General features: G+C 40.8%; 1 protein-coding gene across 1 annotated transcript in view; it reads left to right on the forward strand.

Annotated features, from left to right (window-relative positions):
• LOC306865242 (uncharacterized protein) overlaps window positions 1-2,889 on the forward strand; it is a 67,812-nt gene extending 64,923 nt beyond the window's left edge. Inside the window, exons 23-24 of the mRNA XM_079409736.1 lie at window positions 1,759-1,817; window positions 1,955-2,889. Coding sequence (XP_079265862.1) covers window positions 1,759-1,797 — 39 coding nt within the window. The 3' untranslated portion in view covers window positions 1,798-1,817; window positions 1,955-2,889. The remainder of the gene's footprint in view (window positions 1-1,758; window positions 1,818-1,954) is intronic.
• The last annotated feature ends 10,636 nt before the right edge of the window (window positions 2,890-13,525 follow it).

The following is a 13,525-nucleotide window of genomic DNA, read 5'->3' on the forward strand; positions in this document are numbered from 1 at the left end:
ATAAATGTTTTTCTCTAATACACATTGGCCACAAATAATGGCACCCTTTTATTCAATACTTTTTGAACCCTCCATTTGCCAGTTTAACAGGCCTGATGAGGTTAGAGAACACCTGACCAGAGATCAGAGACCATTCCTTCATTCAATCACTCCAGATCCTTCAGATTCACAGCTCCATGTTGGTGCTTCTTCTCTTCAGTTCACCTCACTCATTTTCTACAGGTCAGAGGACTGGAATGGCCATAGCAGAAGCTTGGTTTTGTGCTCAGTGACCAATTTTTGTGTTGTTTTTGATTATTGTACGGTTGGAAGATCCAAACATGGCCCATTATAAGATTTCTAACAGAGTCAGTCATTTGTTGATTTTTTTTATCTGTTGGTATTTGATAGAATCCATGATGCCACGTGTCTAAACAAGATGTCCAGGACCGCCAGCAGAAATATAGGCCCACAACATCAAAAATACAGCATTATATTTCATTGTACACATGGGGTACTTTTTATCCCTGTGTTCACCAAACCCATCTTGAGTGTTTGCTGCTAAAAAGCTCATTTTTTAGTTTCATCTGACCATAGAAGCCAGTCCCATTTGAAGTTCCAGTCGTCTCTGACAACTGAATATGCTGGATATTGTTTTTGGATGAGCTAGGAGAATTTTTCTTGAAACCCTCCCAAACAACATGTGGTGATGTAGGTGCTGTTTGACAATTTTTTTTAAGGTTTTCTAACCCCGAGACTCAACTATTTTCTGCAATTCTCCAGCTGTGGTCCTTGGAGAGTCTTTAGCCACTCAAACTCTCCTCCTCACCATGCATTAGGACGATATAGACACACGTCCTCTTCCAAGCAGTTTCGTAACATTTTCTGTTGATTTGTAATTTTTTTTATTATTGCCCTGATGGTGGAAATGGGAATTTTCACTGCTCTAGCTCTTTTCTTAAAGCCACTTCACTAATTTATGAAGCTCAATTATCTTTTGCTGCACATCAGAAATATATTCTTTGGTTTTTCTCATTGTGATGGATGATTAGGGGAATTTGGGCTTTGTTTTCCCTCCTATTTATATTTCTGTGAAACAGGAAGCCATGGCTGGCTAATTTCATGTTCATAATCACCCTGGAGTGCTCAAAATTGTGAATATGAATGGGAATATACTTCAGAGATATTTTACTCATAAGAATTTCTAGGGGTGCCAATAAATGTGTCCAACGTGTATTAGAGAAAAACATTTATTTCGTAATGATATTTGGCCCCATTTTAAATTCTTATTATCCAATGAAAGGTTAGATTTTTGTGATTTTAATTTTTTTATAAAAGATCAAAAGGATTAACAATGCATATTAATTTTCACAGCCCTCTTTGATCATATTTACCAAGGGTGCCGATATTTTTGTCCATGACTGTATGTATGATTTTATCACCCTGCTCTCTAAGATATCGGCATCGACTGTCAAGAAAACAATAACCAATACTGGTGTAACCTGGACGCGCCAGTGAGCTAATAAAATGATAGTGCCAGAAGAATGGTGTGAGAACTTTATTATGTTTGTCTCTATGTACCATCAGAGAATGTTTTAAATCAGAAACACCATTTTCAAATATATCCGGATAAATGTGGACATAGCCTGATGCAGAAACATGTCATAATACCCATGCTTATGCCAGCACTAATAAACACATTCACTGATCACCTGATGATTAAATCAGTCACCCCTTTAACCTGTGATAACACATGCGCCCATCTCCTTCTCGTCACAGGGGGAAGCTCAGGTGATTGGTCCCTCCACTATTGTGTGAGCTCAGTAACCACTGCTGCAGTAAGTCTGGCTTTCGCTCCATGACAGCGCACTTCCATAGCTATGTGCATTAAAACTCATCTCAGCTCAGATATTATTCATGCTTAAACTGGTGCTTTTATGTAATGCATGCTATTTTGTCCTCCTTCATCCCTTAGGTTTAAGACCTGTCTGCTTCAGATTGCGAAGGCAACGTTGCCACACTGAAGAGGAGTACAGAGCTAGTATTTATTGTTCCCATTGAGTGCCAGCAAATCTCATGCAGAGTTTAAAAAGTGCTCAAAATAACAGTTTCTCTTTTTCTTTTTTAAACCACTTTTAGCTTCAATAGCTTTTATATAATTTTAAAAATGATCTATAAAACTGAATAAATATTCTTGTATTTATCTTTTTTCAAATGTTGTTACAGTCATGTTCTCTGCTGTATTATTAACTGTAAATACTGTAGTAGTGTACAGTACACTTCTGAACTGTTGTGGTTATTCAGTTCCCAGTCTTGTTGTTGTTGTTGCCCATTTTGCTGCAGACTTCAGGTGGTTTAATTTAGAAAAAAATGCCTTAATGTTAAAAGGCATGGTTAGATTTTTAAGGATCAGCACACTAAAGGTGTTAAGCAATGTTTAAAGCATTTGTTGTAGAGTTTCTGTTCTTTCTAGTGTTTCCATAGTTTGTGGACCTGTAGTCAGTCAATATGCTGTATGATAGCTGGCCTGATCCAGAATCAGAGAGCATTAATTTAAATCATACGACTGACCTCAGGTCAGCTCTGCCCAGCACTGCTGCCTGTTTGGAGATGGTGAGAGTTTATTTCAGTTCTCTTATTTACATTATTAAGTATGACAAAATACAACATGTAAATTGTAAATAGTTGCACCAGTGGTGCTTTGAGGACATAGCGTTTAGGTAATGTTTATACATGTATTAACCAGTCAACATGAGAATCACTCAAGTGCCATTCTTTGTTGCCAACTTGAATTGGAAGTGTACAAACAAGATAATAATAAAAAAGCGTGAGTATGTACTCAAGTGTTTTATTTTTCCAGCTTAACAAGTTCATACAGAAGTAATAAAGACCGGATTGCTTTGTACCGATAAAGGAAGTGTGTTTTATTTATTGTCTTTAATCATTTAGATTGGCATAAAGTAGAAACACATATCCCACGAACTCTGCAGGCTGGTATTCAGTTTCTGCACATTGACTGAGCTAAGAAACAGATTCATTGTTACTAATGATGTTATTGTGCCTTGGGGCATAAGCAGTATGTAGTTTAAATGCACATTCAAATACATGTAAACAAGCGTGTGAGAAATGATGCTTGGTTCAGTTTACTGTACCGTTTTAGCCTGAGGACCATTGTCATCAATAGCTTATTAACACTATTTGTGAATGGCTTGTGGAAAGCAACTGTTCGTTGTTGGCCATGCTTTTTATAATTACATATATACGATACGCAACAGTAATAAGTTTAAACAGACTAGCGTGTCAGGAAATGGTGTGCCCTTGCCTCTGAAACAATAGTTACCTTTAACCACATTTTCTTTTTGCTTCTTTATTTCTCTACATAAATTGATTCACAGTAGCATGGTTTGTGTGTAACGGGAAAGAAGGTGAAAATACTTGATGATCGCCCATTAATCAGTTTAATCTTAATCTAAAAACAGATTTGGGTGGAGTCCATTGAATAGATCTTTGTTCTTTTAAAGCCTCGCCTGGAGGAAATAGACTAGATTTGCTATAATCCCTACAGAGTCCATTTTGGTGGAGTCAAGTATCCCCATCAGGAAAGCATGGCATTCATGGGCCAACATCATCTACTTGTACGAATGACTGAAATATGCAAAGGCCACATCTGGACAGGGAGATATGAAGTTAAGTTGTTTAGCATGTAGGAAATGCCACAGAATTTTCCAGCGTTCTTTGTTTTGTCCACACATGGATGGAAACCACAAACCTGAGAGTGGAACGGAACTCAATGAGGCATAATTGGCTGAATCATTCACAGCGTGAGTGAATATGATGAGCTTTGAGTGCTTCCAGTGAGGCTGCATGGGCTTCTGCAGTACTAATCTGGTTTATTTATCTGTTTTACCAAGAATGTTTTGCACCATCAGTCTTCAATAATATTACAGCCAAATCTGAACTTCAGGAAGTGGGAAAAGCTGAATATGAGCAATGGAAACATACCGATTCATGTCAAATCTAAAACGCATCTCTAGGATCTCCAGACAGTCATGAAATGAATGAATGTCCATCCAGCACACACAGATATTCACAAAACAGAATCTTATTCTTAACTCTAACTTTACACATAGCCGAATTCTAACCATTAGGCCCAACTCAAATTCTAATCTTCCCCAAACCACAAATAAGGTTACTATGGTGTGGTAAAATCAGTTTATCTCTGATGCATTTTATTTCTATTGTTAGTTTTCTGATGCACTTTTTTTTCTTTTGATGATGTGCCAGCTATGAATGCTGTGTGATATTTATCTGCTTATCTTTTTCCTAGCGGGTAGAGAAAAAAAACAACCTAGGTCTCCTCTTCTTAGCACTGGAGGGTGATCGATCTGTACCACAAATCACCCAGCAGGGGGCGCCCAGCCATGAATACCGCAGCTCTCTGCCTCATCTGTTTTGTTTTTATAAATTTATGATACATTGGGAACATCTTAAATCATAAAACTGCCACCTATCCTAAACTGGATGGTCACATCATTGTTTTCATATTAATTACATTTACATTGCATTTAGTCATTTAACAGATTTCTTCCAAAGAGACTAACAAATGAGGACAATCGAAGCAATCAAAACCAACAAAAGAGCAATAATATGTAAGTGCGATGATAAGTCTGGGTTAGCCCAACGCAGTACACGTAGAACAGGTTTTTTATATAATAATTAAAACGAAATCATGTAGATAGAATTGAAAACCCATAGATAACACTAGTATTAGAGGGTCATTTTTTTTAAATAAATAAAAGTAAAAAAAAAAAGAATTCAGTTTCTTCCTTAAAATTACCATGGTATATGAGTAGCTAGCAATAGGAGTATCACGATAAGTACAGAAAACCAAATACCATAGTCTTATCATTTGATACCATTACTATACCATTGTGTCACCCCAAAGCTTGTCCCTGTTCTATTTGTCTAAATTTCAACCAAGCCCCTGCTGGTCTGTGCTGCTGGAATGTGAGTGCTACTGTTATGCTGACGCTGTGCTGAGTGATTGTCCCGGGCCTTCTGGGCTTCTGCATTAGTTCCCTTTGCTTTCTCACACTGGTGTCATAGTTTGTCTCTTTGCATTGTAAATGGTGTGTGTCGTTGTGCTCTGTTAGTTCTGCCTGTATCCGGGTTCTGCTGGTGTCCACTCATCATCTGTCTGTTGATGGAGATGACATTCATCAGCACTACAGCCAACAGACTCATCTCGGAGAGACCCACATGTCTGCTAATCTCCCACAGTATATTCATCACAGGGGCCATTCCTCTAATGTATCTGAGGCGACAGACTACTGTTGCATCTCAGGCACTCCATGAAATCTGGTGCAGGTGGCTGAGAGGCTGCGCTGGGCCAAGTGTGTGATGGTAGAGAAACAAGTTATTGGCTGTTGCCTGTTAGATCTGAAAATGGTTTCCAGGTGATGCTTGGGACGACACATCTGTTCAATCTCTTTTAGGTGCCAGCATCTTTTCACACTTATAGCCTGGGTCAATAGGTGGAAAATCAACATATGCTGCTCTGAGTGTGTGCTGGAGGTCTCAGTAGAGAGGAGAGGAGATATAAATTACATGTGGCTTTATCTAAATTTTTTCGTTTTGCACCTATGTTTATTATTCATGGAGTATTCTGAAACATTTGTTTGGAGTGACTCTGCTTTATTTACATATTCATTTAAATCCTTGATGTTTAACTTAACCATGGTAAGCAAACCAAATCAAGCAGCCAGCAACAAACAATACACAATATCTAAACCTTTGTCCATCACCCTTAACTATCAAACTGTCATTACCCTTACTGAAGAAATAAAGAACGAACGAGAGAGAGAGAGAAGTTTATAAGAAGTATCTTACATGCTTTTTCATTGTTTTGTCCTCTGCTGGAAAAAAAACTCCCGCAGAATTCTGTTATAGATCAGATAGCCTTATGTCCACTAAACATTCAACCCGAATTCCAAAAATGTTGGGACGTCTTTTAAATTTGAATAAAATGAAAACTAAAAGAATTTCAAATCACATGAGCCAATATTTTATTCACAATAGAATATAACAAATGCTTAAACAGGGGAAATTTTACACTTTTATCCACTAAATGAGCTCATTTCAAATTTGATGCCTGCTACAGGTCTCAAAAAAGTTGGCACGGGGGCAACAAAGGGCTGAAAAAGCAAGGCATTTTTTAAACATTCAGCTGGGAGAACATCTAGCAACTAATTAAGTTAATTGACATCAGGTCTGTAACATGATTAGCTATAAAAGGGATGTCTTAGAGAGGCAGAGTCTCTCAGAAGTAAAGATGGGCAGAGGCTCTCCAATCTGTGAGAGAGTGCGTAAAAAGATTGTGGAATACTTTAAAAACAACGTTCCTCAAGGACAATTCTCATAATCTACAGTGCTTAACATCATCAAACGATTCCGAGAAACTGGAGAAATCTCTGTGCGTAAGAGATAAGGCCGAAGACCTTTGATGGATGCCCGTGGTCTTCAGGCCCTCAGATGACACTGCATCACTCATCGGCATGATTCTGTCATTGACATTACTAAATGGGCCCAGGAATACTTTCAGAAACCACTGTCGGTAAACACAATCTGCCGTGCCATCTGCAGATGCCAACTAAAGCTCTATCATGCAAAAAAGAAGCCATATGTGAACATACGTCCAGAAGCGCCGTCGTGTCCTGTAGGCCAAGGCTCATTTAAAATGGACTGTTTCAAAGTGGAAAAGTGTCCTATGGTCAGACGAGTCCAAATTTGGCATTCTTGTCAGAAATCACGGATGCCGTGTCCTCCGGGCTAAAGAGGAGGGAGACTTTCCAGCGTGTTATCAGCGTTCAGTTCAAAAGACAGCATCTCTGATGGTATGGGTGTGCATAAGTGGCACTATGAACGTTGAAAGGTATTTAAAGGTTTTAGAGCAACATATGCTCCCCTCCAGACGAGGTCTGTTTCAGGGAAGGCCTTGTTTATTTCAGCAGGACAATGCAAAACCACATTCTGCAGCTATTACAACAGCATGGCTTCGTAGTAGAAGAGTCCGGGTGCTGAATTGGCCTGCCTGCAGTCCAAATCTTTCACCTGTAGACAACATTTTATGCATCATTAAATGAAAAATACGTCAAAGACGACCATGAACTCTTCAGCAGCTGGAAACCTATATAAGGCAAGAATGGGACCAAATTCCAACACCAAAACACCAGAAACTCATAACCTCAATGCCCAGACGTCTTCAAATTTGAGAAAGAAATTTCTCAATTTAAACATTTGTTATGTTATCTATGATCTATTGTAAATAAAATATTGGCTCATGTGATTTGAAATTCTTATAGTTTTCATTTTATTCAAACTTAAAAAACGTCCCAACATTTCCAGAATTCGGGTTGTACTTTACATGCTGGAATATCCCTTTTTTTACCAGTAGTATTACGTATACTGATGATGTTGGCTCATGACACACATAACATACAAAGGCTGCACAGGTGTATCCATCTGTATTTGCATTTGTGTTTCTGTACTTGGGTTAGACTGGGTGAAGTACTGGAGTGTTGAATGCTGTACCAGGTCCCAGAGGTCTTATGCACTGCTTTAATATATATATAAAAAAAAATGTATTTGTAACTTGGTGAAATCACATATTCATTACACAAAATATAAGAAAAAATACTAATAATGAATGATCCATAATTTGTATAAACCTGCAGTGTCTATAAGCGGATCAAACCAGCTGTGCTCTAGACAGTGAAATACTGGATCAGAGAGACCTTCCTCATCTGAAGACAATGAGCTGTAATGAACAAAAACAAACTATAATGTCTGCACTAGCCTCATACAGCTGACATAACTCACTCTGTCGGTTTAAACTCCCAGTCAGCATTAAAATCTGCATGGAATGTATACGTGCTTTCATGAATGTCTAAAAGCCCATCAGTCAAATGCATCAACTTAAGATATGCCTATATTAGGGGAAATGTAAGTTTTGGATAAGCAACTTTTCCATAGAAGACAGAAATGCGTGAAAGTTTGGGCTGTTACGGTATGTATGACGTATGACCAGCAGATGGCGCTACTGTGACATTCACCTGGGCATAGAATTCACTTCATGTGTCTGAAGATGCGAGGACTCCAGTTGTTGAGATATCTCCTCTTTTACATGGAGATCTGCTTGACATGCACGTAAGAAATGTTTGTCTGACTTCAGATTTTAATAAAAAAAAAAAAAAAACTTGGGGTATTTGATAATCAGATACTCACTCCTTAAACATCTCATACATCCCATGAAAATATTAATAATGAGTGTAATTAAGTAGACTTCACAATGAACATATAGTGAATAAACACTGATTAAATATTTAATATTTTATTCCATATTGTATACAGCTTGTTTAGAAGGTTGTTTAGAAATCATTTATCATTTATCCCTAAACTGTGTAAATTATAGTCAAATAGCCTACAAAGGATATTATTGCAACATTAATAGAACTTTAAATTGAGTACATGAATCAAATAATTAATATTAGTATTTGTAATATTATGGGACTTTGTATAATATGGGAAGACACACTACAGGCAAAACCACTGGTACATTTTGAGTAAATTTAGCTTCTTTCAGACTAGTGGAAATAAAACATCCAAAATACATAGTTAAATGTTTATTTTTATTACAATTTATCTGTTTGCCGTCTGCAGATTTCAATTACAATGTGTATCTTCAAAGGCTGTTTTCTCAAAAAGATTTGTCCCTTCATCGGTGCCGATGGCCTTGTGAGCAGCGCGCTATCATGCAGCACCGTTGCTCTACAGGCGTCCCGAGTTCGAATCCTCACTCTTGAACCTTTACCGATCCGCCCCCTCTCTGTCTCTCCCACTTCGCTTCCTGTCATTACACTGTTCTGTCTAAATAAAGGCAAAATGCCAAAAACAAATAAATCTAAAATAAAACATTCTTCTGTTAGTGGCATTACAATTGGGTCGGTAGAGAATAGGCTCTCTCTATATGATTTGCTTATATTCTTAAAAGATCTTCTTTAATGGATTTGATAAAACAATTTGGTTCTTTTTCTGGGTATTCAATTAACTGGAATAAAAGTATATTTGTTCCCTTGGCAATAATCTTTCAACAAATCGTTTAGAGTCCCTCCCTTTTAAAATTGTTTGTGATCATTTCACATACTTAAGATTGATTATTCCCTTAGATCCAAAATATATATTTAAACTTAATTGTATTGCTGCAATAAAGATCCTTAAATCTACCATTGAAAAATAGAGGCTTTTGCCGGTTTGGCGTCACTGCATCTTTGTTTCCAGGCAGAACATCAAACAACGTGACACACACGTCTCCTAGAAATCCTGTATAATGTAACCCAGGGGTCTCCAACCTTTTTTACACCGTGGACCAGTTACGGTTTGAAAAAAATCTTGCGGACTGGGTGGGGGGTTGTGGATGGGATCTTTAAAACAGGTCAATTCATTTATACTGTTATCAGCACATGTTGAAGTAGATTCGTCTCTTGTCTCTGAGAGAATATGCACTGTTAATGCAGCGTTAGAAAAGTTTTTTTTACTTTTACTTTCTGTATGACTGAAGTTAAGACGTTCACTGGCATAACTATTGAGAAAAGTTTGCAAGTTGCTTTTGTGATATCCATTGGCTCTCCTTCATGGTTTAAAACAGAAATATTTAAAGTATTGCCATGTAACCGCAACCCCCCATGTATATGTATCTTAAATGCAGGTATACATGAAAGAGGAATCAAATCGGAATGCAGCGCTGTATGAAACACGTCTATATGCTTGTGCGCGCATCGGGTGTGTGTGAGAACAACAAGTAACGAATTGAGTTCTGTTTCGTTTCTTCTTCTTGTGGTTTTAAATAGCTTGAACGTGTAAATTGGCAAATTAATCTGCGAATCACATGGGGTGGGGTGGGGTGGGAAGCTGCTCCAGAACGCGCTCCCTTCTGGGCCATCCAGCACGACTCCCCACCGCTGCACCACCGCGGTTATGCTGTATGTCGATCCCTTTGGTGCCACTCGCACAGAGTTTGGGGAAGTGGCTTGCGCTACCCAACCTGTCCCGCTGGCTCATTCGGACTGTTCGACTCGGCTACATGATTCAGTTCGCCAGGCAACCCCCCAGATTCAGCGGCGTCCTCGAGACTTCGGTAACAGTCCGAGACGCCCCTGTCCAGTGCGTGGAGATTGCTGTCCAGTCGGAGAAGGATGCAATCACGCCTGTCCCTCCAGCTGAGATGAAGCAGGGGTTTTACATCCCTTACCTCATTGTGCCCAAGAAAAGTGGTGGCCTTTGAACAATCTTGGATCTGCGCGTCTTGAATCGGGCCCTTCACAAGCTTCCGTTCAGGATGTTGATGCAGAAGCGCATCCTCAGTTGCATCCAATCCCAGGATTGGTTTGCAGTGGTTGACCTGAAAGACGCGTAGTTTCATGTCTCGATTCTTTCTCGACACAGGCCGTTTGTATGGTCTGCGTTTGAGGGTCGGGCATGGCAGTGCAAGGTCCTCCCCTTCGGGCTGTCCCTCTTCCCCTGTGTCTTTACGAAGGTCGTGGAGGGTGCCCTTGCCCCGTTTTGGGAAGTGGGCATCAGGATCCTCAACTATCGCGATAACTGACTCACCATGGCCCAGTTGCGAGATCAGTTGAGTGACTACAGGGACCTGGTGCTCCGGCACCTCAGCCAGTTGGGGCTTCGAGTCAACTGGGAAAAGAGCAAGCTCTCACCTGTGCAGAGAATCTCTTTCCTCGGTATGGAGTTAGACTCGGGGAGTTTGACGGCATGTCTCACCAATGAGCGTGCTCAGTCAGTGCTAAACTGCCTGAGTTCCTTCAGAGGCAAGACGGTGATATCACTGAAACACTTTCAGAGACTCCTTGGGCATATTGCATCCGCAGCCGCAGTCACACTGCTTGGATTGATTCATATGATACCACTCCAGCACTGGTCAGACTTTTCCTTTCTATGGGCCTGGGTGCCCTTAGAACAAGTGTCCCGGCATATTGTTGTCACGACGGATGCCTTCAGTATGGGCTAGGGTGTTACGTGCAATGGACTGGGAGCCTTGGGGTCCTGTACAGGGACTCGACTGCTTTGGCACATCAACTGCCATGAGTTTCTGGCAGTGCTTCTAGCCTTGCAGCAGTACCGGCTGCTGCTGCAGGACAAGCATGTGTTGATTTGCACGGACAACATTGTGGCTGTTTTGTACATTAACCGACAGGTTCACAACTCACCGTCATCTCCTCCTCTGGAGTCAGACGCGGCTCAAGTTGCTGCGTGCCGTACACATTCTGGGGGAGCTCAATCGTGTAGCCGCGCGTTCTCATGACAGCTCTATTCCCCCGAGAATGGCGACTCCATCCCCAGGTGGTCCAGCTGATCTGGACTCGATTCAGGGAAGCTCAGGTAGACCTGTGTGCCTCCCACGAGTCCTCCCACTGGCAGTTGTACTATTCCCTGACCCAGGTACCCGCGTCCTGATCTTTGGAAACTCCATGTGTGACTCCTGGACGGGATGCAGCAGACCTAAGTGATCTGCCACCGGCGGTGGTAGACACTATCACTCAGGCTCGTGCTCCCTCTTCCAGGTGAGCTTATGCCTTTAAGTGGAGTCTGGTCAGGAACTGGTGTTCTTCTCCCTAAGACACCCAAAGATGCCTGATTAGAGTCATGCTTTATTTTCTGCAAGAAAGGTGGAGGGCGTAGGCTGTCACCCTCCGCCTTGAAATTGATACATGATGCAGTGGACGGCTGGTCCCTGGGGAAGCATGACCTGATCGTTAGGATCCTGAGGGGTGCCAGAAGATTAAATCCTCCTAGGTCACCCATTGTGCCCTCCTGGGATCTCTCTGTCGTCCTGGCTTGACTTCAAAGGGATCTCTTTGAGCTGCTGGAATAGGTTGAGCTTAAATATTTGTCTATTAAGACAGCGCTCCTGATCGTGCCCACCTCCATCAAGAGGGTCGGGACCGCCAAGCATTTTCTGTGAGCGAAGAGTGCCTTGTGTTCGGGCCAGCCTACGCTCAAGTTGTCCTGAGAGCCTGGCCTAGATACATGCCCAAGGTTCCCACCACTCCCTTCCGAGACCAGGTGGTGAACTTGCAAGCGTTGCCCCCGGAGGAGGCAGATCCAGCCTTGGCGTTGCTGGGTCCTGTAAGACAGTGGCTCCCAGCCTGGGGGTTGCGACCCCCACTAGGGGTCGCTAAAGATTTACAGGCTCACTCTAGTTTGACCACAAGATGAAATTCCCGACAGTTAGTGCTACTGTTATATTCTGTATTATCATTAAAACCATTTGTTTACCAGGATTATAAAAACTATAAAAACCTAAATACTGTCCAACATTAAGCAAAGGTAGTAACAATCTCACACAGTCGCAGCATGCAGCGTAGGTTTCGTTTTGTTTGAAAATATGGCGGAAAGCAGTGAAAGGTTTTACAGAGGGAAATTATATGAATTAAAATATGAATGAATTAGGGGTGTGCAATATGACGATTTTTGATCGTCGACGATAAAAATCTCTCCACGATCTGCTTTTGAAGTAATATCATAGTATCGTGCTACAGAAAATATTCTATCAATTACAGTTCTGGCGCCGCCGTCTCTATATACTGCACAACACGACATACTGCTCCCCGGGCGCCGCTGTAGTAGGACAGTCATTATCAAAAAGCCACATTTGTGGCGGTGTCCGGCAGAGTATGTGAACAGAGTGGAGCTGCAACAATTTCCCCTCCGCGCTCCAAGCATGTAATAATCGCTCCGCTCTGGGTTCACCATTTCCCGCTCAGGCTCCACTCCTCGCTCACTGATACCGGAAACACCTCCTCTAAAGTATTTCAGTATGTTTGAAATATCACAGTTCTGTTCATAACGCATATTAAAAAATAAAATAAATAAAATAACAGGAGAGTTTCAAAGTGGCTTATTGAAACACTAGTGTGCAAACTTTTTTTCCTACCACATGACAAGCTAATAACATGGTTGTCAGCTTTAAAAGGTATATTTGCTGCTTTTTGCAGTGCAAATTTAGTTTGTGATGAAAATAGTAAGTTTTTGTCAGTTATTTTACCTATGGATCGATGCGTTTCTTACAGATTTCTGCTCATTCGAAATCAGATACAAATGAAGTAGCACTGAAAGACTATAATTGTATTGAGAGAGCGATTGCGTGTGAATAAGTGTTGTAGTAGCTACTTGTTTAAATCATGCTTTCAACTGAAAATATTCAGTATCTAAAAGGAACAAACAAATTCCTTGAGAACTATCAGCCTTCACATTCTTTCTAATTTGAGTGATCCTTCTCTATCAAGCTAGATAAATATGTTTAACGTGAATTCTTTCTGAATATGCAGTTACATTACAGGCCGTTGGCATGAATTGTACTCGTGATGGAGCGCTCTTGGAGCGAGTGAAAACCACAACGCTTTTAAAAAACCCGCTCCTCCCTCCATTAAAAATCACACCGCTCCACTCCACGCTCTGCTCCATTCACGTACTC

This window comes from Barbus barbus (assembly GCF_936440315.1).
Source record: "Barbus barbus genome assembly, chromosome: 1".
Classification (NCBI taxonomy): Eukaryota; Metazoa; Chordata; class Actinopteri; order Cypriniformes; family Cyprinidae; genus Barbus; species Barbus barbus.